General features: G+C 31.8%; 1 protein-coding gene across 1 annotated transcript in view; it reads right to left on the reverse strand.

Annotated features, from left to right (window-relative positions):
• LOC114344467 (uncharacterized) overlaps nt 1-25,965 on the reverse strand; it is a 185,904-nt gene that overhangs the window by 37,906 nt on the left and 122,033 nt on the right. Inside the window, exon 6 of the mRNA XM_050649527.1 lies at nt 5,830-5,990. Within this exon, the coding sequence (XP_050505484.1) occupies nt 5,830-5,990 (161 nt within the window). The remainder of the gene's footprint in view (nt 1-5,829; nt 5,991-25,965) is intronic.

The following is a 25,965-nucleotide window of genomic DNA, read 5'->3' on the forward strand; positions in this document are numbered from 1 at the left end:
ATCGGATTGACGGATTCCTGTGTTTATAACTATGTCTTCTGTTGTCAAATGTCCTACTCTTATTTTTATTAGCCTGTGGTTTAGAATTACCTTCAAAAAATAAAATACAATATCGTAAGTGATAGTATTGTAAATGTTTTGTATCTAATTGTTATTTAATATTGTAGTATGTTCTTGATAAAGTTTAAAAATAAACAGTCAACGAAATATCAAACTTCCGAAATAACTGTAGTTTCAGACCGCATTCCTGACATTTTAACACTATTATTATATTGTCTGGCTTCCAATTTTATTAATATATTTGATTAAATTGATCTGAATCATTAATTCCTAGACAATTTACATATTACATGTTTTCGGGAGAAACTATCATTCATATTCAGTTATCGATTACCACGTGGCTTTTATGTCCAAGACATTTTATTTTATAATTTTGTTTCGTCTAGTTTGGCCCAATTTTCAAGGTAATTCATGGCTCCGTTTAGGAATGCATGAATTAATTATTACATAGAACATGTCGACAGTATGTTGAGTTGTGGTAAAGGTAATTATTGTAAGGAATAGTAAATTTCGTGGAAAATGATCTCTTCCTAGACGAATAAAGAATTCGTCTACGATTGTAATTTGTATAATTTTGTGATCCTTCTTTAGTCGAGGAAATGAAGCATTTTGGGTCGCAATTTTTTCGTCCAGCATGGATTTACTTGAAATTTTCACAGAAGGTAGGAAATAGTCCAAGCATCATTTTCTATATCATGCCGCTGTACGCTTAAACCTTGGGGGTGGTTGCCACTTGGGGAATTTTTTATTACATTTTAACCGTGTAAATCGATGTAAAAAGTAATTCTAAGAAAAAAATGGTTTTTTACATTTGCTTCGTAAAACTAATATTTTTCAAGTTATTCGCGCTTGAAAGTAACAGTTTTTCAACGAAAAAATCGACTTTTTTAGAGGGTTTTTTGAGAATACCTCGAAAAATATGCATTTAATCAAAAAACCTGCGGATACCAATATTGTATCTTTTAGTAACACAAATCAAATTCTTTTTCTATAATATCTTTAAGACCAACACAAACCGAGATACGGTTAAAGGTTAGCTTTTTTCGTCAAATGCATAATATGAAATATTCAAAGCCAAATAACGGGAAAACTTTGCATTTTTCAAGGAACGCTTAACTAATCTATTTTTAAGTATATAATTAGACATTTCAAAAAATAATAATAAAAAGTTTCTAGCATGAAAATTGAGCGACTTATGATCAGAAAAAGGTCGGTAGCTGCTTTTCTTTACAAAAAAATCAGTGAAAACAACCCCCTAACTACCCTCTTAATTAAAAATTGGTCTTCACCTTTCTGTAATTCCTTTTATATTTGTATTTTTAAGTTTGACATATTTAAAAGGCCTAATTTTAGAAAAATTGGAATTTAAGGAGAAATTTATTTTTTGCAATTTCGTATTTTTCACCTTTTACTTCAAAATATCTCCGAAAATACTGCAGATACAAAAAAATAATAGACCACTGAATTGTAGATTTTTTAATGCTAAAATTCCCTGGTGCATAGATTTTCATTTCAGTAAGTTGTTAGCGAGCTATAGCTGTTTAAAACCTCTATTTACGAGCAACCACCCCTTTATTCGAACCCTTTAAACCCACCCCTTATTCGAACCCTTTAAACTCACCCTAATTAAAAATTAAGGCATCTTACGGAATTTATTACGGAATTTAATTTACACAGTCTTATAGCTCTTAAAAAATCCTGCAAAATCATTTTTGAAAAAACTTTTTATCGCAAAAAATAAAGGAGCTATGTTTATAAAACGATTTTTTTTTTCAAAAAATTTGAATAGTCTCCGCTTATGGAGCATTTTCAATGTATGTATAACACCACAGAACCAGTTCGTATACTGGAAGATAACTAAAAAACTATTTGTATTTTTATTTGTACATACTTGTACTCGTAAATTCGTATTTTTGGGTAAATAAATGTTTTTGTAATTCTTTAATTCTACTTTTTTTTCTGTATACATCCATTAAATATTCTACTTGTAAAAATTGTAATGTTATTAAGGGTGGTTTTTAAGGGTTGATATATTATGATATTATATCCTAAAGCATAAAACAATCATTATTTAACCAATCAAAACCAAATTTTACCCATATTAAAGTTTACAATGTTTTTATATAATTTTTGACAATAAGGGGTAGTGTACGTCCCTAAAAATAATCAACGCCCTTGATTATGATATAGAATATGAAGTACAGGGTGAGATGATCCTAATCCCAAATTTTTATGTAAATCGATGGAAGCCGAAATTATTCTTTTAGGATAAATAAATTTTTTATATATAGCTCCAACAAGGGTGGTTTTAAGGGTTGAAATATTATGATAGTATATCTTAAAGCATAAAACAATCATTATGTAGCTAATAAGAACCAAATGTTGACAATATTAAAGTTTAAAATGTTATTTTATATTTCTTTACAATTAGGGGTAGTTTTCACCCTTAAAAACCAAAAGCGTACAGCGGCTTAATATAGAAAATGAACTAGAGGGTGAAATCAGCCTAATCCCAAATTTTAGTACAAATCGATGCTGGACGTAAAAATTGCGAGGTTTTGCCATTTTTTCACTTTTATTTTCTCGACTGCTTAGTTTCAGCTCAGTTTCAACATGTACGTACTTTATTCATCTGATGTGCTATATTGCAGCACCCTAACTATAACGATTGGAGTTTCTTAAGCATAGCATGTGTATAGAGGATGAAGCCAGGAAAAAATTGTACAATAGGAAAATGGACGTAAATGCATACTAGCATTTACAGTGCATAAAATGCACCAAACAGTGCATAAACATGTCAAAATCAATATATTAAGGGACAGATTTTGTTACTCGGGGGTTTTTGGGACCGCTAAACACAAATACGCCATCAAAACGGATCCACGGAGCACCGGGTGTTCAGGATCACTGCTAAGGCACGTCATCTTCTGGAGTTTCGAGGATTTTCGGCACTAAATTGATATAAGCATAGTACTGGGGTTTTTTTTGCTATTTTTTATAGCTCCGAGTACTCTGCATCAATTTAGTGTCGAATAGCCTCGAAATTCCAGAAGATGACGTGCATAGCAGTAACTCTGGATACTATTTGCTCCGAAGGTCGGTTCTGATGTCATATTCGTGTTCAGCAACCTCAAAAACCTGGGAATAATCTGTTTGCATCAATTTAGTGCCGGAAACTCTCTAATCTCAAAAAAATGACGTACCTAAGCAGTGATCCTGGGCACCAGGTACTCCGGGGGGTTGGTCCTGATGACGTATTTGTTTTTAGCGATCCCACAAAACCCCGAATAACCTGTTTGTATGAATTTAGTGACGAAAAACCTTGAAACATCAGATGACGTGCTTTAGCAGTAAGCCTGGGCACCAGGTACTACGGGGATCGGTTCTGATGGCATATTCATATTAAGTAACCCCAAAAACCCCCGAGTAACAAAATCTGCCCTTAATACAATAATTTTGACATGTTTATGCACTTATGCACTATTTTTTTGTTGGCTTGGAATGCTCTATTTATTGCCAATGTTTTTTCTTTTATTTCGTTTTCTCTTGTTCCGTCACTTGACGGCATGACTCTTAGGTATTTATATTTACCTACTTACTTTTTCGAATTTGTATCTTCTCACCTTGACCTCTCTATTAATAGGTTTTTTTCCTAATCTTAACATTTTGGTTTTATTTTCATTAATACTCAAACCCATTGTTTTTCCTTCTTGTATGAGTTCCTCTACCATTTGCGTTAATATATCTCTTCTCTTTGCCATTATCACAACATCATCGGCATATGCTACAATTTGACCTCCTCTATTTCTGAGTGTTCCTTTGTTCATTTTTCTGGTAATATATTCTATTGCCATGTTGAATAATGTTGTGGATAAACTATCACCCTGCCTTACCCCTTTGTTTGTTTCGAACTCTTCTGTTTCCCCTATTTGCGTTTTCACTCTCACTCTGGTATGCTTCATCGTCATTTTTATAAGTTTTATTAATTTAAGCGGTACCTGTAGCGTTTTTAATATTTCCAATAGTTGGTTTCCATTGATGGAATCAAAAGCTTGTCTAAAATCTACGAAAAGTATTTCTAAGTTTATTTTAAATTCGTTCTCCTTCTCCATTATTTGCTTTAGTACGTATATCGCATCTATTGTGGATTTTCCTTTCCTGAATCCACATTGATGTTGGCCGATCTTATTGTCCGTTGCTTCCTGCAATCTTCTTTTTATTATGGTTGACAACACCTATATACTGTACTCAGTAATGTTACGCCCCTGTAATTTTGACATTCTTGTTGGTTTCCTTTTTTATGTATTGCTATGATTTGCCCTGCTTGCCATTCTTTGGCATTTTTTCTTCTGTCCAGATGCTTACTATCAGTTCTTTATGCAACGGTTTCCCTCCTAGTATTTTGAGTTCGCTGTTTATGTTATCTTTCCCGCGTACTCTTCCATTTTTGTTATTTTTAATTATTTCAATTACTTCTTCGAGTGTTGGCTCATTCGTTCCATTATTTTCCTTATCTCTTCTGTTTGATTTTCTGCCAGTAACTCCTTGACGTGTTCCATCCAGACTTTCATATATGGTTGATCTTGTGTAACTATTTGCCCTTGTTTATTTTTAACTCTGCTTACTTTTGGTTTGAGCCCTCTATTCTGTTCTCTAATTTTTGTGTAGAATTTCTTGGTTTTCTGAGTCTTACTTTCCGCCTCAACTTCGTCCAACTGACTTTCCATGAATTTTCTCTTATGTTGTATTATTATTTTGTTACTTTCCTTTCTTTTTTGCTCGTACATGTCTCTATGTTTTTCTTTAACTGCTTCTTTACGTTGTGTATTGGTATTCTACAGAGTGGGCCAAAGAAAAGAGTCCACCTCGATATTTGGCAGTATTTATTAGATTTTAAGGAAATGACGAAAGAGGTCGATTTTTTATCTAGGGTGGACACATTTTTACGGAACATACATCTGTCATTTGTCAACCCTCTCCCTTCCATTTCCCCCACTCCTACTTCTAAATAGGGAATAGGGGTCATACGCTACCTCATTTGAAAGGTTATTCAATTCTCAATTCTCCATTCAGTAATATTAACGTTGACATAATTATTTATACAGGGTGTCCAAGAAAAATTATTTTAATATAAATTAATTGACACAAAAAGAAGAATGTATGCAATTTATTTAAGTAAAATACATTGTACTACTGACAGAAAACAGAGAAAAATGTTTCTTTGATAAATAAATAATATTGTTTTTCGCTTAAATTCAATATTCAACCTACCAAGAGGCAGATGAGTGGCAGCTTAAACATTAAAATTAAGTGAAAAGCAATGTTTATTTATCAAAAAATATTTTTTTCTGTTTTGTGATAGCAGTAGAAGGTTTGAATTAAATAAATTACATACATTATTCTTTTTGTGTCAATTAATTTAAATTGTTATTGTATATTGGTCAAAATTCTGGTAACAACCTACAAACTCTAGCTTTCTACAATTTGCAAGCAAATGGACCGATAAATGAATAGACATGGGGGAATGCACATTGTAGATTTCTCCATGTCTATTCATTTATCGCTCTGTTTGCCTTGCAAATTGTAGAAGGCTCGGATTAAGGTTGTGACCATAATTTTGGTTTGTGGCGTAAGAGATCTATAGAGCTCCTTGTCTTTAGATTTCTCGTTGTCTAAATAGATTAATATTGACTAGATAACGTATTGATAAAATCCTAATGATGAGAAAAGATAGAAAATCTTCTGTGTATATAAAGATAAGAAACTTACCATAATATGGGGTACAGTCTCCAAAAACTTCTTTATCTTGGTGTTGTTGCTGTGTTCGACCAGCAACATACCTCCGTGTCCCTCCCAGACGACTTGTTGAAGGTTTGCCATGTTCCGTTGATGGATCCATATCCGTATGTTTGATTTCTTGAAATTAAGACCTGTAACAAATTTTCCTTTAGCATTAAGCTGTTATGCTTTCCCATTAGCTTTAAGATAGATATTTACTAAAGACTGTTAAACACCGGAAAAATCTGGGATAGATATTGAAGGAAATTAATATGGAATGTTACAGGGAGGTGTAGAAAACAGGTTTCTTGGCTATAACATTCGTGAATGAACTCAAATACCAAACGCGTTTCATTTGACAGAAGAGGAGCCAAGATCAAGAAGCCTTTGATAAATGTGCACTTTGAAGAGTACTTCTGCAGGAGACGGTTTATTGCGTTATATGAAACCTTGTAGCTATCACCTCTAAGCTTGAGGTGGGAAGATGAGCTGGCCAAACAAAGGTGTTGTAGGGAGAGTCATACCAAACAGATAGATGCGTCAACGTTTTATCTTTATAACATCATATTATCTATTGTCAATTTTATAAGGAACAATGGGCTCACACACCGTCTGTTCCAAAAGTTCCTGGAATCTGACTATGGCGAAGTGGTTTAATACCGTGAAGTGAGATGGTTCAGTCAAGACGATTGTCAAAAATGATTTTTTGAACTGAGAAAAGAGATTTGAGATTAAATAAAATCCTGTTGAAGATATAAACAACAACCAGTGGATTTTAGAACATGGTTTTCTGAATTATTTAACGGGCGAACTAAATCAAACAAAAACTGTGTATATTCAGTCATTGTAGAAAAACTGAAACTATATACACTATATACTGAAACTATATACACAAGCTTATTGATAAAAGAAAAATACCTTCCTACTGCAAGAAGTATAGTAGGAAGATCGAAAACATCAACATAAACTTCATGCATCTGGCTTTGGTGAACCCATTGTTAATTGGATTAAAAACTTTTTGATGGGTCGTACACAACAAGATCGAAAACATCAACATAAACTTCGTGCATCTGGCTTTGGTGAACCCATTGTTAATTGGATTAAAAACTTTTTGATGGGTCGTACACAACAAGTTCGTATCAACAATTATGTTTCTAAAGAATTCCATTGTTGTTCTGGTGTCCCACAAGGGTCTCATTGTGGTCCCTTGCTCTTTAACTTGTTCGTTAACGATATTGGTAAGGCTATCAAAAACTCACACTTTCTACTATTTGCTGATGATCTTAAGTTATTTCGTTACATACAGGATATATCAGATAAAGATCTCCTGCAAGATGATGTTAATAATATATGTTTATGGTCGAAACAAAATGGTTTAAGCCTAAACCCGACTAAATGTTCTTGTATTTCATTTGGTCGTATAAATAATCTAACAGCTAATAGATATGTTCTTAATGATGTACTCTTGAATTCAGTTACTGAGATTAAAGATTTGGGTGTATTATTGGATTGTGCATTGACATTTAGAAGCCATTATCTTAAAATTAAGGAAACAGGATTTCGCAATCTTGGGTTTATTTATCGCAACAGTCATGATCTCTCACCTACTGTATTCAAATTACTGTACTGCTCTCTAGTGCGCTCAGGACTTGAATACTGCTCTGTTGTTTGGTCTCCATTTCATCAAGTCTACATTGATGGATTGGAGAGCGTTCAGCGGAAGTTTCTAAGATCTTTGGCTTATAAAGCACATACTAATATAAGAAATACTGAAAATTTTGTCATAGATTATTCTGGAATAATGTCTCAATTTAACATTGCTACACTGAAGAACCGCAGGTTGAGAGCTGATATGTTGTTTTTATTTAAACTTCTAAACAATGATATTAATTGTCCCTCGTTGTTGGATAATGTGTACTTCAATACAATTCATAGAACTCGTCACACTGCACTCTTTCATATTCCTTTTCATAGAACTGAGTATTCTCGTCATTTTCCCTTGTCGAGAATGCTCAGTTTTTGCAATGACATGAAACTTGATCCATTCTGTCTAGGCATTAATGACTTCAAGAGACAACTAGAGAATTTAATGAGTTAAATATGTGATATTTTTCATTTTCTAACTGTGATTTGATATATGTACTGTGTTATTTTACAAATTTTATTGGTTAATTGTCTTATATTCATTGTTTTTTATACATGATCTTACTTATTCTATTTTTTTTGTTTTTGTATTTTGTAAATGGTTCTACCGTAGAAATAAATAAATAAATAAAAAAAACATATTGTGGAAAATATATTGTAATATTGTGTATAAATTTTAATAAGCTTTTTTAGTTGAGTAAAACAATTTTAAACAAAATAAAATTTTGAAATTAAAAAAAAAAACAATTTCATGAGCATTTCCACATTAAAAATAATATTACTGATATTTATGTACAAGTAAAATTTTTAAATTTCAAAAATAAAATAAATTGGGCGTTAATGGGTTAAGTTATGTGGCCAACTATAGTATAGAACTAGGAAAGAAAATACATACTAATTATTTGACTTTTAATTATTATTATGGAATTAAAATAGTAATATGTGTGTACCTACTCATTTTGAAAAAACAAATTTTGATGAGTTTAAGTTGCAATAGAATTGTACTTTTAGTTGTTAATTATTATATTAAATACACTACCATTAACAGGTAGTAATAAATATTTGTTGTTTTCTGAATGGATTGAAAAACATGCAATTTTTTATAAATACGACAAAAATTTATACAGAACAATTTCTAAAATATCTAAAATTATTTAACATTAATATTATGTTGTTATTAAAGCATTATTTAAATTAAAAATTATATTTTAAAAACGGAAAATTAAATTCAAAAATTAAATAATCGAAAGACATCTAAGTAGGGACAGATAAGAGGGGACAAAAGGGACCTGTGCGAATTATTTGAATGCACAAATGTTTCCACTTAGGCACTTAGGCTGAATCCAATTCTAACATAACAATTGGATAAATTAAAAAAAAAATTGAGCTCTTATACAGTGTGTCTGCGTAACTTGGAACCATATGTGAATTTTTTATTGTCATTAAGTATTTTCTATGGGAAATAAGCCACAATTTCACTAAAAAATGAATTTATTAACGTTTCTACCACAAGGAAATAGCTTCAGAACAACATTTTTATTGTCAATTTTACGAAAAAAAGTTATTCTTTATAAAAAGCTCTGCATGGTATAAAATCTAAGATGCAATAATAAAATATAGACTTTTATCAATTTTATATGAGGTACATAGGTATGTTGAAAAATATGAATTTCGCTCAAGAGTAAAGTAGGTACTTTTATAGTTCTCAATATTTCAAATAGAATGATATACCTAATTGAATATTAAAACATAGTTTTTAATTTAGAACAACATTTTATAACATTATAACAATTTTCGATATTATGAAATATAAAAATACTTTACTCTTGAGCAAAATTCATATTTTTTGATTTACCTCGTATAAAATTGATAAAATTTAAAATCTGATGTTGCATTGAGTTGCATGAGTACCGATCCCAAATATGTATTTTCATCCATTAATTTATAATAAACGAAAAATTCTCTACCCTGGTGAGATTCGAACTCACGACCATTCGGACCATTCGATCCAAAGGTAGGCGCTCTTACCACTGAGCCACAGAGGGGGTTAAAAAATATGTATATAACGTTTTTATGTAAATTTTTCTGAATTTTTCAGTGGTCAAGTCAGTTTTATATAAAAATTCATATTTTCATAGGTATTTAAAAAGACAACTAATTTCGCAGTTAATTTGTTTAATAAAAAATTAAGCACCCACTTTTGGAGTAGAACTTTTTGATATGTTTTTGAACAATTACCATTAATGTTAATTGTTTCGTTTTTCGAAAAAATAAAGTGTGACACATTTTTAAGGTAAAATTATGTAGATACTTATGTAGATTCAGATTTTTCCATTATTGACTGGGTTCGGGGTAGTTTTAACCATATAAGTGTTGATTCAATTTAATTAAAATTAAATAAATCTGAATAAAATTAACGAAAATTTACTAAAATTAAATAAAATAAAATAAAATTAAATAAAATAAAATTAAACAAAATGAAATAGAATCAAATAAAAATTAATTACTTAAATCAAATAAAAATGAATAAAATTAAATATCAAACAATAATAGTAGGTAAATACATGAATTAATCAGCTAGGCTACGAAATTTCAATCTATAAACGAAAATTTTTAAAAGTAAACGGTAAAACAGAAAATCCAGTATATTAAAAATTATTCTGTAATAAGTAGTCAGATAAAGGAATAACATTGGCAACATTGATTTTAATTACAGAATAATTTTAAATACAAAAAATAATTGAAAACCCACTTATCCTAGGGGTGGTAAGAATACCTTGCATTAGAGAAAAGTAATTAAATCACATGTTGAATGGGTTGCATATGTGAGTTCATTTTAAATGAAGTAAAGAAACACAGACTTACTCACAATCATTTAATTTACTTCGACAGTAAATTACGTCGAAGTAAATTAAATGATTGTGAGTAAGTCTGTGTTTCTTTACTTCATTTAATTAAATCACCCTGGAGATCCATGCCCTTCCCCCCAAAAATTCCTGGATCGGCCACTGGCGGATCTTTTTGTGACAAATCGGATCTTTTTCGAGCTTCTTTATCATCGGATAATCTAGAGAAATTCGGTTGGCAATACTGAGTCGAGACATATATTTCGAAATAAAAAAAAACCAAAAATCAAATTCAAAAATCAAAAAGCTAAATAATCAAAATTTTTCGTCATAACTTAATTGATTCCCAAAAAATATTTGAAAAGCCAGTTATCCCAAAGAAGCTATAAGATTTACAACAATACCTGTTACCGTATCAAAAAATAAAATTTTAAATAAAAAACAATTTCAAACACTGCGCAATTTTCCGAAAATCTGTCAAGATTTGTTCACTGTACTTTTTTTTCAAAAATATTTAAAAAAAACTAATGAATAACGTATGATTCAAACCTGCGATGGGAATATTCATGATGAAGCACACTTCAATTGTCTACTAATAACAAAACACTGTCTGCGGCATCTGGTAAAAATACCTTTCCATTCCATACAAACATTCAAATCATCACGTGACCAACCAAGTGTCTTTAATAATTTAGATTCGACTATCGATCATACGGTGGGGATTTTTTTCTAGCTTTTAATGTGACATACTTATCGACTTTTGTCGAAACATTTATCGGTCATTTTCACCAAACTGTCACACGTGTTTTTCCGGAAAATTCACTTACAGCGAAATAAACAGTTATATCCACGTATTGTTCTGAAACTACTTTCTTCTGGCATTTTAATACAATTTACTATTTTTATTGGGAATCTTCTTCTTCTTCTTTTTGTGTAGATATGACTCATTCTGTTTTTTTTTTCAATTTGCCTTCAGTAAGTTGTCCCATCGTTTTCGTAGTCTTCCCACTGATCATCTTCGTATTGGGGAACCGTCTCTGGCCAACCTTACTTGTCCCATTTGTTGTCATTCGGCTTATGTGGTTATTCCATTCTACTCTTCTGTTTCTTACCCAGTTAGTAATGTTCTCCACCTAGCATCTCCGTCGGATATCTGTAGGTACTTCTAGCTCTGTCATATACTGTCTTACTATCGATTTTTCGAAGGGTTTTCATCTCCACGGTTTCTAGCATTATTTTTGTGTCTCTGTGGGTCAGATCTGCTGACTGTTGTTTAAATTATGCCTTTCATTTCTTTTCCGATATTTTTATTTCATAATTTCCCCATATTATTTCATTCAGGCAACCTGCGTCTCTGTTTGCTGTATTCACTTTATCTTCCACTTCTGATTCGAGCTTTCCGCAGCTAGATCGTGTGTTGCCTTGATATTTAAACTCCATCACTTGTTCTATTATCTGATTCTTCAGCTCTAATTTACATATTAGTAGATTTGTATTGGGAATAAACCACAATTTTTCTTTAAAATGAGTTAATTTTGAGATTTCGCTCTCTATTTCGGAAATCGTTTTTAAACTACAAATTAAGCAAGGTATTTGCCTCATTAATATTGACAATTCAGAGATATATTATACATTTTAAAGTAGATAAAATAAGTAATAAAAATAAGTAGATAGACAAAAAAATAATATCAAAGAAGATTGCTGGGAATGAAATATTATAAAACGAAAACATCGAGGAAAGCTGGGAAAATACAAAAATGGCTTAATTAACGCAGCAACAGAAACACTTGGAGAGAGAAAACTAAAGAACACTAACGAATATCAAAACCCCATAATTTAGAGAGGAAGAGAAGATAAAATGTGAAGTTGAGAAGAAAGCCATTTTACAATACAGAACACAACAAACACAACAAATATACAACCACTTTAAACGAATCAGAAATGAAACACTGGTAAAACTTCAAAATAGATGGGACACTACTTCTATAAAACACAAAGAGATATATTGAGAATTATCAGAAGACACAGAAAAGCGATGGAACTATAAAAAGCAGACTACTTTCGATCGCTATATGATGGTTACGATAATTAACCACTAACAGCAGAAGAGTAACGAAAAATGAAGTAGTAAAGATTAAGAAGAGGCAATTGAAGCATTAAGGAGATTAAAAAAATAGAAGAAAAACGAAATCACAAGAGCCGACGATCTAAAGATTTCTTACATTGGAAAAAAAATTCTGGTCAAAACCTAAATCCGGGTTTTCTTCAATTTACAAAGCAAACGGACGATAAACGGATAGACGTGGGGAATCTATAATATGCATTCCACGACAGGCCAATTTATCTAGGTAAAAATCCAACGAATTTGATTCCTAGTACGCATTTTGTGAGTAAAAGAAGGTAAAGAAAAAACAAGTAAAAAAATAACAAAAAAATAGAAGAAAAAAAAGTAATTACCACAAATTAAAATATATAATAAAAAAATATAATATAATATGTTGTATCAAAAAAATAATATTGTAGTACTTACGTTATGAAATAAGAAATTTATGACTATGAATCTGCAATCAATCACAAACAAGTCTGGCCAATTGGCTCTGCCAAAGACATTTTTCAAGCAAAAAAAAGAAGGTAAAGAAAGGCAGTTTAAGATTAAATTATGTTTCAGAGATTTCTTTTTTGATTTTGTTTCGTTTATTTAGATCTCCTGCTCGTTGGATTTCGTTTTGCTTTTAATAGATGTCACTGTTGCGTCTTTTGCAAATTATTTTTAATAATTTGTTAACATGGCAGGGAGATCTGGTTTCGATTCAAAGTAGGATACATCAGGAGAGTACATAATCCGGAGAATCAGATCTGCCCAAACAATTAGTAAAACTAATCCACAAAATAAAACATACCAGTGGCGGCTCGTCAGAGGAGGCAAGGGAGGCTCAGCCTCCCCATAAATTTTTTACACACTCTATACTGTTTTGTTTATCATGAATCGCGAAAACAACAATTACTCTCACTATTATACAACGTGTAAATTCCATATTATCACTAATTATCCATACGTACGGAGCATTAGCATTAGAACGCATGATCGCGTCTCAGTTTTATTACATATTATTGTAGGCAGGACCCTGGGTTATCCCGAGTTGCTAATGCTCCGTGCAGCGCAGCAGGCGTTTAAGGAGACCCGGTCTCCTAACAGTGGCATCTACGGCGCCATCACACGTTGCCCGGAGATATACCAAGGGAGGCAGTGTAGCTTCTCAGCTCCGTTGGGTGGTTGGGTGCGTCTCAGGACAACGAATTTTAGGGTCCTGACTAAATATAATGAAAAATCTAAAAGTGCGAATTTTGTTATGAAATTTGGTATGTGGGGTTATAATAATATTTGGAACAACTTGCTCAAATAACTTTTTCCGATATCTCTAACTCAAAGCAAAATATCGGTAATTTATCGTGTTTTTGAATTCGCAGTAGGCCGCGTTTAGAATTAAAAAAATTCAGTTGAGTATCTTAAAAATTTGAAGCTTCATTATGTATGGACTGCAAGACTTCAAATCTGTATTTATTTTGATATGCATAGGTATCTATTTACAAATAGATGGAATTGTTAACAAATAAACGACACAAACTTTGGTATTAAACTTTTACTATTAGACTAACTATTTTTAAAATGATGATATCATGAAATTATGAATTAGGATGATATTATGAAATGTAAATAAAAAATGGTCAAAAGATGGGGCCTTAAATTACATTTTTTGGCGCATTTTTTTGCTAGTGCAAATTTGTCTAGATATTTTACAGTTAGGTATAGCCTCCCCTATTGTAAAAATCACGAGCCGCCACTGAAACATACAACATTCCTTATTAAAAGTTTTTGAGAGACGAAACTTATTAAAGATTATTGAGGATATGTTTTCTTAGGCTTTAGGTGTCTTAAATGTCAAAAAGTTTATATAGGTATTGTTTTCTTTGTTTTCATTTGTTTTAATGCCCATAAAATCTTGTTTTTAAAATGTGTATAATATTTGGTAACACAGATATCGAGATGATTTTTTTATGATAATACTGAGAAAAAGGTAAAACTATCTCGCAATATCTACATACATACTATTGTGTATCATTTTGTCAATCAAAGATAGAATAAAATTTTTATTTTTTTTAATATAACGCGGGCACATAAATTTGATACACCCTGTATATTGATTTGTAACTATTTATTATAAGTTGGTTTTGAAGCAGTGAGTTTATCCTTAATGAGTTTATCCCTGAAGAATTAAAGACATTAGTAAATAAAGTAATGTGAATAGACAATTTATTTCGGGATTATAATTTTAAAACGGTTGCTTTGTTACGGGAGAGGCCAAAAGCCACAGGTAATTATTATATTTAGAAAATTAATGTAGAGAAAGTTGGAATTTTAAGGCTCTTTGTTTAAGCCCCAAGTAAATTTGTAGAATTCCCGAAAAGTAATCATCCTGAGTAGAAGTATTTGTTTGGAAGGATGCATGGGTTTTTCGAAGGAAAAAAGAGGAATGGGGAGAGAAAAATGTTTCTGATTGGTTTAGCAATTTGGAATGGGGATTACAGAAAGTTGAATGTTCAGATAGTTTGAAAAAGGAGATTATTATGTGACCGGCATCGGAGAAGAGCAGTCAAAGTTTTCGTGAATAGTTCAGAAGCAAGTACCAGTGGTTGTTAGATAGTGAAGAGTGTAGCTGAAAAGTGGAACGAGAGACAGATTAAATTGAGAAGAAATACCTCTTTGAGTCTGTAAAGTCCAAGGGAGAGAATATTAGTGTGAGAAAGAGAGGAGAGAATTTTGGAGTTTTTGTCACGAGTACTGGTTAAAAGAGGCCTGGCTCGTGTTTTGGAGAATTAGTTGCTGATATGCTGCTGGATTGATGCTGAGAACGGAGAGGGCTTTGATGGGTAGCCTAACATAATCAACAATAAAGAGCTGTTTGGGTCAAGAGGAGACATCATTGTGTGTGAATCAAAAGGTCAGCCAATAATTTATGTGATAGATTTTCTTTATGTTCAGAAGTTAATTTTTTTGAGTAAAAGCATATGAACTAAGATTCCAATATTTCAAAAATTTAATAGGAAGCATAAGTAGTTTTGCGAATACCTAAATTTGTTTGTTTAGCTTGTTTTATCAATGTTATCAAGAACAAACCGATAAAACTTTGTTGAATTAAAATTAATTTATGTAGTAAAAGTTTCATTGGGACAGTTATGCCCACAGGATTTAATTGATAAATTTTCAGAGTATTGCTTTTGATAATAAAAGATATTTGTATATGCTTATTTATGGTATTTCTATTTATTTCCTTTTCCTATTTTATCCCGATAAGGATCAACTAAGAGATACTGAAACCAAGAAAAAGGATAAGTATAACCTAAGATAATTTAGTTATTTTTTTGTATGATAAAAAGGCACCCTGAGATTTTTCTGACAATGACAATTGAATAATTAATTAAATAAATACTAATTAATATAAAAGTAAGAGAAAGCAGATCATAACAATACATATAAGACATAGTATGAAAATTTAAGAATGGAAGCGTCTTCCTGTGTTTGATAATGCTACATCTGATAAATTGATAAATATCGGATAAGTCTGATCAATATATAAAATAATTATTAATAATGTATAATAATAACTTATTTCAATTATTTAAGATGTTACACATGTTTCGAAAAAATTGAGAAATTAAAAAAAAATTAATTATCTATTTAACGTTCATTTTTTTACAGTTATTTATGAGTGTATGTATAATAAATGTGCAGTCATTAACACCTTTTTGTTATAACAACTTTAGTCAGTATTTAAATATTTTTATCAGCATGTTTAAAAATTAGAAACTATTATTTAAAACGATAAACAAATTTGGATACAAACTGTTAGTCTATAATCAAACTAACGGTTCTTTTCAAATGGTGCTGGTATAGAAAAAATGTGCATATATGTAATATTTATGTATTTTATCTTTTCTTTCGGGCTTTTTCTTAGTCGTTGACCTGGTATCAGGATTTGATCTTTTCGATGGAGTTTCATCTTTTTTAGCATACTCTTAATAAGTTCTATGTTACAAGAACCATCCCAAGCAGTTATTCCGTGTTGTATATTGTTGTGAAACAATGAAAATAGTACATTTTTAGTATGTATTTATTAATAGATTCGCAGTAATTTACAGAATATATTTTTTAGGCCGACAAGCGGTGGCCTAAATTTTTTTATTATATTTTGACCACAAAAGTTGATAAAAACATTCATTCTAAGGAAAAAATGTTCTATACATTTTTTTGATAAAATTAATAGTTTTCTATTTATTTGCTATGGAAGTGTTAGTTTTATATCGAGAAAATCAATGTTTTTCGATATAATCATTTACGATTCACTCAATTTTTGCCGTAAAAAATTTTTTTTCAAACCAAGTTCTTGAGAATTAAATAACCTATAATTTCATATTTAAACATTTTTTCGTATCTCTGATGCTAATCTTTCTATTCTGAAGAAAATGGCACTTTTTACCAAACTACAAAAGTTCGTTATTAGCTTTTAACTCCAGTTTTTTTTTAAAACTAATCATTCTAAGCCAGTCAAACTTCTAGAATCTATTAATAATGCATAAATAAAGAAGAATGAATAATTCCAATGACTAAAAACACCGCTAACTTACATTATTATGCTTCCAATTAGATTTCTCCTTTTTTTTTCAAAAAAATATATTGATTTTTTAACCGCAACTTTTTTATTTTTTACCTTAGAAACTTGGTAAAAAAAGAGTTTTGTAGGTTTTTACAAAGTCTATAAGCCTATTAATATTAAATCTTTTTGAAATCCTCAGTCGCAAAAAATGACTTTGAAAGGTTTGGTAAAGGCGGTTTTTGCATGTTATTACAAGTTTTAATTGTCAATAGCTCATTCAGTTTTTGCCGTAGGAAAAATTTTTGCAAACCAGGTTCTTGGGAATGAAATAACCTACAATTTCGTATTCCGTAGACTTCCCCTAATATACTCATTTTTAATTTTATCCTTTTTTGTCACTCCACTTATCCATCTACCCTGCATAAAGCCAAATTGATTCTCGGATATTTCGGTCTCTTCACGTATCCGTCTATCAATTACTCTTTCCCATATTTTCATGGTGTGGCTAAGCAGTTTTATAGCCCTGTAGTTTGTACATTGTTGTATATCTCCCTTGTTTTTGTAGACAGCTTTGTATACTGCTTCTCCATTCGTCTGGCATTTGTCCAACTTACATAATTCTGTTAAGTAAACCTGCTAGCCACCTTGTTCCTGTCTCTCCCAATGCTCTCCATACTCCCCAGGAATATCGTCTGGTCCTACCGCTTTTCCTTTCTTTATTTTTTTGAAGCGCTTGAGCCACTTCCTCGTTTGTTATTTTGGTGACCATTGCTGCTACTGTCTCCGTTGACTCTAGAGGCTGTCTGTCAAATTCTTCATTTAATTAAATTCTTCATTTAATAAGCTGTCAAAGTATTTTCTATATCTCTTTTTGACATCCTTTTTGTGAACTAGTATTTTATTATTTTCATCTCGGATACATCCGACCACGCAAAACATGGAGTACATAACCTTCCTTAGATGTATTATTCTGCTAATGAATATCTTTTTTTAAAGAGAAAGAAGAGTATTGATATATTCGTAAGAAATTTATTTTAAGTTAATAGTATAGCTATAGTCTGTTTTCGTAGACATCAAAGTCACCACGTCCATTAAACCCCCAACAAATAAAACGAGAAAGGGGTCTTATCGCTGTAGTATCAATAAAAAAACATTTAAGAACATTTTTGAGAGTGACCCTTGTCCTCGATTCAAGTCAGTGTCGACGTGTTTAAATTATTAATGATCAGATATTTTGTCTCATCGTTAGTTGCCGTGTTGGTAGGAGGACGTCCTGCTCTTGATAAATATTAAAGTATCTTTGGGAAACTACACGGTTTGGTGTAGCGATTAATTTTTGTGAAAAGTCAAAGTGCTTTTTGTATTATTCAGAATTGTGTGTGAGGTTCGGCTGTGTATCAGCAACTCAGCGAAACAAAAAAGCTTTTCCTGCGCTGAATATCCTATTACAAGAATAATTGATGGATTCGACCGTTACTTGATGGAAGTTCATTTTATCTAACAATAAAACACTGAAAACGTTTGTTTTCTATACTTCCACAAAATTTATTACAACTAAGTGACTACAGCTGTTTCGGCAGAGTGCCTTTCTCAAGTGATATAGTTTACAATGTGTTTGCCAGGCGCGGATCCAAGGGGGGTCAATGGGGTCAATTGCCCCCTCCTTGAGACTTCGCCTGGTGCCTTTTTTAAGAAAGAGATCATTACGATTGAAAATAAATAGTGAGTTTGGTTCCTGTTCACAACTGAATAACGGAATGAAACGTAAAACAGAATTCCTTCTCCAAAGTACGTGTTCTCGGTCTTACTGTATGGTGTCGAGTCTTGGACTGTGAATAAAATCGATCTACTTACCTAAATCGCCTTGAGGCTTTCGAAATGTGGTTCTATAGAAGAATTTTAAAAGTATCTTGGGTAAAGAAGATTCGAAACTCCACAATACTAGAACGTCTCAGCAAGACTACTGAGATTATAGAAGGCATCAAGAAGAGAAAAGTGGAGTATTTTGGACATGTAATGAGAAGCTTCAATTATAGGTTGCTACAAAATATTATGTAAGTGAAAATAGAAGGCAAACACAGTCCAGGACGAAAAAGCACTTCGTGGTTGATTTAGGGTGGCAGTGAATAAAATTAAGATAGCTATGATAGTAACTAACGTTCTGAAAAGACATGGTACTGAAGAAAAATAAAGTAACAGCCCATACCGAAAAAGAATCCTGAGTACGCGAGTGATGAGAGAATTTTTATTTCATTGCCCCCTCCTTGTAAGGTTGCTGGATCCGCCGTTGGTGTTTGCCTTTTTAAGTCTTTATCTGAAGAGGTTGAGGAGTGGGGAGCTGTTTGTCTCGAGTTGGTCATTCAGAATTATATCTGTATTTTTCAATTTATTAATTTCCATAGATTCTAAAAAGCTATCTTTTTTAGAGTTAAAGACTTAAAAAGGCAAACACATTGTAAACTATATCACTTGAGAAAGGCACTCTGCCGAAACAGCTGTAGTCACTTAGTTGTAATAAATTTTGTGGAAGTATAGAAAACAAACGTTTTCAGTGTTTTATTGTTCGATATTACAAGAATGCCGTTTACAAAAAATAGTCCAGGGCGGATCTGTTTTGAGATGGACGTTGAGAGGTGACTCTAATTTTTTTGCAGAAATTACTTGAAAATTACTCATAACGAGCGATCCACAATTATTGGGATCTAAGCAATCCGTGCAAAAAATTACGTATGTCTTGTTTTATTCTGAAAGAGTGTGACGTCAGGGCCAACTGCGGCTATATTCAGTGTTGTTATGATCACTTTCATTTTCCAAATAAAGAATAAAGATTGAAAACACGTTGAAAAGATACCCATCTCAAGACCTTTTAATTCTTATAAAGTTAAAATTTTGCTTCCTCTGCTACTTTTTATATTCAACTATGGTGTTTTTTAAGTTGACGTACGTACACTGACAAGTATCTGTCAAAGTTGACGTAAACTGGAAAGTATATCTGAATTAATAATAGACATGCACTGTATAGCTATCTCTGTTGTTCAGAGTCACCTATGATGACAATAATTTTGGATCACACGTTATAATAATAATTGAGTTATCCTCCCAGTCAAAAAGGTCCGGAACATTGTTTAAATAATCAAAATGTCAAAAAATTAAGGAAAAATTCGATTTTTTTCTTCGTTTTTTGATTATAACTTTAAAAGTATTCACTTCCGAGAAAAGTAGCACTAAAATAAAAGTTGTGTAATTAAATTTCCTACAATATAAAATTGGTTAAAAATTTTTAAAATTGTTACCCTTGTTGCAAAATAGCAATAATTTCTGAAAAACAAAAAAAACAAGTATTTGCATTTTACGTTTTTCAACCATTTCTGCTAAACTTAGGACCTTCATATTTCACCCAGAAAAACTTTATGATATGATAAAACAATAATATAAATTTAGTTAAGATCGGTTCAATAGATTTTGCAAAATAAATTTTTCAATCCAGCTTAGGCAAAAAAAATCATTGTTTCAAAATGTTGCAGAACTGAAGATAAAGCAGATAGCAAGTTAAATTTTTTTTCACAAATAGAAGAGTAGGTACCTTGCATTTGCAATTTGCAAAATTAAAATCGGTTAACTACCACGGCGCGTCAGGAATTTTTTTAAATAAACATTATTTTTTGGTGCTACGCGCAGGACAGCAGTGTTCGATTCACACAAGTTGATTTCCACCAAAATTTCTTCCAATCTTTATCTCATATATTATTTTCTTACTCTATATTTTGTTGTATGTTCATATTTTAATTCCACAAAAATCAAACTAATTTGATTATTGTTATTTCAAAGTGTTATTTCAAAGGATAGAGTATGTGTTTTTATTTTGCAATAAACAAATTTATTTATTTCGAAATGTACTAAAAATTAAAATTTATCAATCATTATCAAAGGTCATTGGAATGCCCAATCAGAGCGAACGTATCCGCTGTCCTGCGCGTAGCACCAAAAATTAATGTTTATTTAAAAAAATCCTGACGCCGTGGTAGTTAACCGATTTTAATTTTGCGAACTGAAAATGAAAGGAACAGTATTCTTTTATATGCAAAAAAAATTCAACTTGCTGTCTGCTTTATTTTCAGTGCTGCAACATTTTGAAAAAATGATTTTTTTTTGCGAAAGCTGGATTGCAAAATTTATTTTGCAAAATCTATTAAACCGATCTTAATGAAATATACAGTATTGTTTTATCATATCATAATATTTTTCTTGGTGAAATATGAAGGTCCTATGTGTAGCATAAATGGTTGAAAAACGTAAAATGCGAATACTTGTATTTTATGTTTTTTTTTTTCGAAAATATTGCTATTTGGCAACAAGGGTGACAATTCTTAAAATTTTCAGTTAATCATATATTGTAGGAAATTTAATTACGCAACTTTTATGTCAATGCAACTTTTCTCGAAAATGAATACTTTTAAAGTTATAATCAAAAAACCAAGAAAAAATCGACTTTTTCCTTCATTTTTTGACATTTTGATTATTTAAACCAGCGGTTCTCAATCTGTGGTACATGTACCACTGGTGGTACATTTCATTATTTGAGGTGGTACACAAAACGCAAAACAGCTAAAATAAGCACCACTATTATAGTTAATTAGATCACCTAGCTAGATAGGTATTTCAGTTAGGTGGTACCAAAAATAATAAAAAGTATTTGGTGGTACATGACTCAAAAAGATTGAGAACCGCTGATTTAAACAATGTTCCGGACCTTTTTGAGAGGGAGGATAACTCAAATATTATTGTTTGTGTTATTTTCAAGCAATATCTGCAAAAAATATGAGTCACCTCTCAACATCCAAATGTACTAATATTTTTACAGATGCGCCCTGGTCTAAAAGGAAATATGTATTTTTATGCTTCGTGGATTTCTAAAAAGCATTCGATACAGTCCAAAATGTAAAATTAATGCAAATGCTAAAAAATATAGGAATAAATGACAAAGATCTTCGTGCTATTAAATTTCTGTACTGGGATCCAATTGCTATCGTAAAAATTGGAGATAACTACACCCAAAAAAATCTCCCTAAAACGAGGAGTCAGACAAGGTTTTGCATTTTTTCTCCAACATTATTTAATGATTACTCGGACCAGCTATTTACAAAGGCACTTGAGAAAAAGGCATATAGAATAAAGATCAATGGGAACTACTTAATGTAATTATATACGCGGACGATACAGGAACTCTATCACAAAATATTGAAGTTTTCCAAATTCTGCTTAATCGTATTCACGAAGTAGGAGAGGAAATGGGTATTACAATAAACTTAAACAAAACCAAATTTGTATTCTTTGAGTCCGAGTCGAAAAAGTTCACAAAATGACATATTTGGGAACTACTATAATAGACCAACTAGTTTCAGATATAGAAATAAAAGATTCAGACATTTCCTTGCAATAATCATCTCACTTTAGAAGTAAGACAAAGAATCGTTAAGTGCTATGTTTGGTCTGTACTTTTGTATGTTACAGAAGTGTAGACACTAAAAGTATCAAGCCTGCACAGAATTAAAGCATTGGAAATATGGATTCATAGACGGATGCTGAAGATAAATTGTACAGCAAAACAAAACTAATGAACAAGTACTAAGGAGGTCAACGAAGATAGAGAGCTGCCAAGGGCCAAGGACTGTTAAACACTGGAAAATTGTCTTATCTGATAGGTATGTTGTTGATCAAGAAGCCTTCACAACCAGGGCCTATTTTACCACTAGGCCCATGAGGCCCCTGCCTCGGGCCCGCATTTTAATGGGGCCCGAAAAGATCACTAAAAAAATATTTTTATTGAAAAAACAAAATATGTTTTTAAAATTACATATTTCATTTTACGAACAGGAAATGATAAATGATGAATCAGTATAAAAAAAATTAATAAATGGTGGTCATTGATATTATGAGGAACAGTGAAAGATATGGACTGCTGCAACTGGTCTTACAGGGAAAAGTAGAGGGAAAGCGCGGACCAGGAAGGCGAAGGATTTCGTGGCTGAAAAATCTACGTACGTGGTTCAACACAACCACTACAAATCTTTTCATAGCAGCAGTGTGCAAAGTACAGATTGCCATGATGGTCGCCAACATCCGAAACGGATAGCCACTACAAGAAGAAGAAGATATTATGTACAATATTTCAGTGTACTTAAGCATTTTAAACCTACTTGCAGAGTACTATCCTTTTTAACCTTTATGTTACTGACAATTTTTAAATAGGATTGTCGATTACCTAAAAGGTACACCAGTACTTATAGCTTTAAATGGTTTTGTTGTTATTTTTAAGATTACTTTATAGTGCACTGCATTGCAACCCCAACATCTGGCAATAAGCAAATAACCTTACCAACAGTGAAACCCGTTATATCTAAATTAAGACACCCACCCGAAAATGGCTGGGGTGTGAATCGGTCATATTTCAATATCTTCAGTTGTATTGAACTACTTTTTATAATTATTACTGTGGTGTTTAAAAAATTTTGTGTTTATTATGAGATATTGTTATTTAAATATTAAAATGCAAAAAAAAACATAAAATAAAAACATGTCATTAAAATGAAAAATCGACTTGTTTTAGACTTTCTTCAGAAGGCTTTTAGTTTAGGAGATATTCAATTTATTCCATACTTTACAGACACACTGTAGATTGAAAATACATATTTGTAGTCGGAGTTACTTATTCTCTCAAACAAAAGTATCAGTCGTAGCAGAAATAAATGAATTAGAAAAAGTATTAGAGTATTAGCTAAAATATTGACAGGCTCGTTAAGGAAAGCTCGGCTCGTTAAGAATTCAGCGCGGCTCGGCCCACAAAAAATTTGGCTCGGCTTGAACCTCGGGTCGTAAGAAACGAACCGGCTTGAGCTCGATCCGAGTTAAGCTCGAGCTTGTGACCATCCCTATTACAAACATTTAAGTGGCAGTGGAAAACGAAAAAAGCAAAAAAGAGAACAGGAACGGCAGGCCCAAAAAGATGCAATATTATCATATTTTACACCCCACAGCAGTGCGCAAAAAGGAAGTTTGTCCTCCCATCCTGTTCTTTTTCTTCTTCTACGGCACTACAGCCTAAATTGAGCTTTGACCTCCTTTATTTTTTGCCTCCACCCTTGTTTATCTGTCGCTGCTCTTCTTCATATATACGCACTCCTAAAAATACTTGTGCACCGCTGCTTACTGCGTGTCTTCCCAGCGCTTTCTTGGTTTTCCAACCGGTCTCTTTCCCTGCATCTTAGTGCTCATTGCTCTTTTTGGTAGCCTATCTTCTCCCATTCTTATCACGTGTCTAGCCCATTGCAATATTTTTATTATAATGAAATCTGACAGGGGCGTTTCCTTATAAAGTTGATAAAGCTCGTTGTATCGAATTCTGAAGATTCCGTTTTCCCTCAAAGTTCACAGGTCCTAGTATTCTCCTCAGTACTTTCCTTTCGAATGTGTCGAGTTTGTTTTTGGATGTTTCTTTCAGGACCCATCCTTCACATGATTCTCATCTTTGTATTTCGGTGGACACTTTTAGACCGAAATATTATATATATTATTATAACATATTATGGGAGAGTGCAAAATAAGTTCCGTGTTTCTCCATCTTCTGATCCGTCTACTTGTATTTCTACTCCCAGGTATGTAAACTTTTTAACAGTTTGTATAATGTTTTGTGGGACTATATTATTTATTCCCGTCTGTATCAAGATTTTACTTTTTTCTGTGTCCAGACCTAGCCTTTTCGTTGTCGTTTTTAACTCTGCGTATGTTTCCTGTGCTCCTGTTAATGTCTGAGTTTCATCTTCATCCATTGTGGCTTTAATGAGTCTAATTAGCTTGGGTGGTATTGCAAATTCAGCCAATATATAGTATAGTCATAGTCTCTTCCTTTTGACTGAGTTGTATGCCTGTTTGAATTCTACAAACACGTTGTGAATATCTATGTCGTGTTCCCATGATTTGCTCAAGACTTGCTTGACTGTAAATATTTGATCCATTGTCGATCTTCCCCGTCTGAAGTCTTCAATAATATATTTTGCTAGTGGTTGGAGCCGCTGATTTACAATATACTTTTACGTGAGGACTTTATATGCTGTACATAGTAGAGAAATTCCACGCTAGTTTTTGAAATTTAAAAAATTAAACAGTGTTTAATTATTTAAATATAATTTTTATTTATTGTTAGTAAAAGTTTAAATCTTTGGTGCAACTATATTTATATTAAATAATTAATACATTTAAAAAAGTTATTAGTATTATTATTATTACTATTAAATTTTTGTTAGGGGCCCGAAAATTATGTAGTGCCTTGGGCCTGATTTGAAGTAAAATAGGCTCTGTTCACAACGGTGATCGTCGGATAATTCTGATATGGCATATGAAGAAGAACAACAGCAAACTAAAAATATTGCCACAAACTTTAGTCTCAAACTGCAATTTGCCAATAGTAGAAGTATCTTAAAAGACATTTTGTAAGCCACTAATTGATCTCTAATGAGCATCTGGTCGATGCAATTGCTTAAATAAAAAAATGTTTATTAACTTTATTGTATTTGTATTTTTTACGTTTTCGACAAAAATGATAATTTACCGTCACAATCTAGAAATTAGAAACTATTATTCAAGAGTAATAATGGTCTTATGTGCAATCCATTAAAAGCATACATATGTCACAAATAGCTGTAACGGTAGCGATTATATGCATACACACTTATCTAAATATCAATAATAGTTCCAACTGCTGGTACATGAAAAACGGAGATAGGCATATCGATTTATGCCCACATCGCGAGGTTTTCTGTTTATCAACCATATTAAAAATGAAAATCGAGTCTATGTAGTCTCGCCGCTCTATCATTGAAAAATTGTGATAAATTGTTGTAATTGCTTAAATACCATCCGAGAACATGTTATAGGCTTTATTATCGGAAGTTTTGCTTGTAGATACATCGTGTATATACAAAATAATA

Source organism: Diabrotica virgifera, chromosome 4, assembly GCF_917563875.1.
Source record: "Diabrotica virgifera virgifera chromosome 4, PGI_DIABVI_V3a".
In the NCBI taxonomy this organism is placed as follows: Eukaryota; Metazoa; Arthropoda; class Insecta; order Coleoptera; family Chrysomelidae; genus Diabrotica; species Diabrotica virgifera.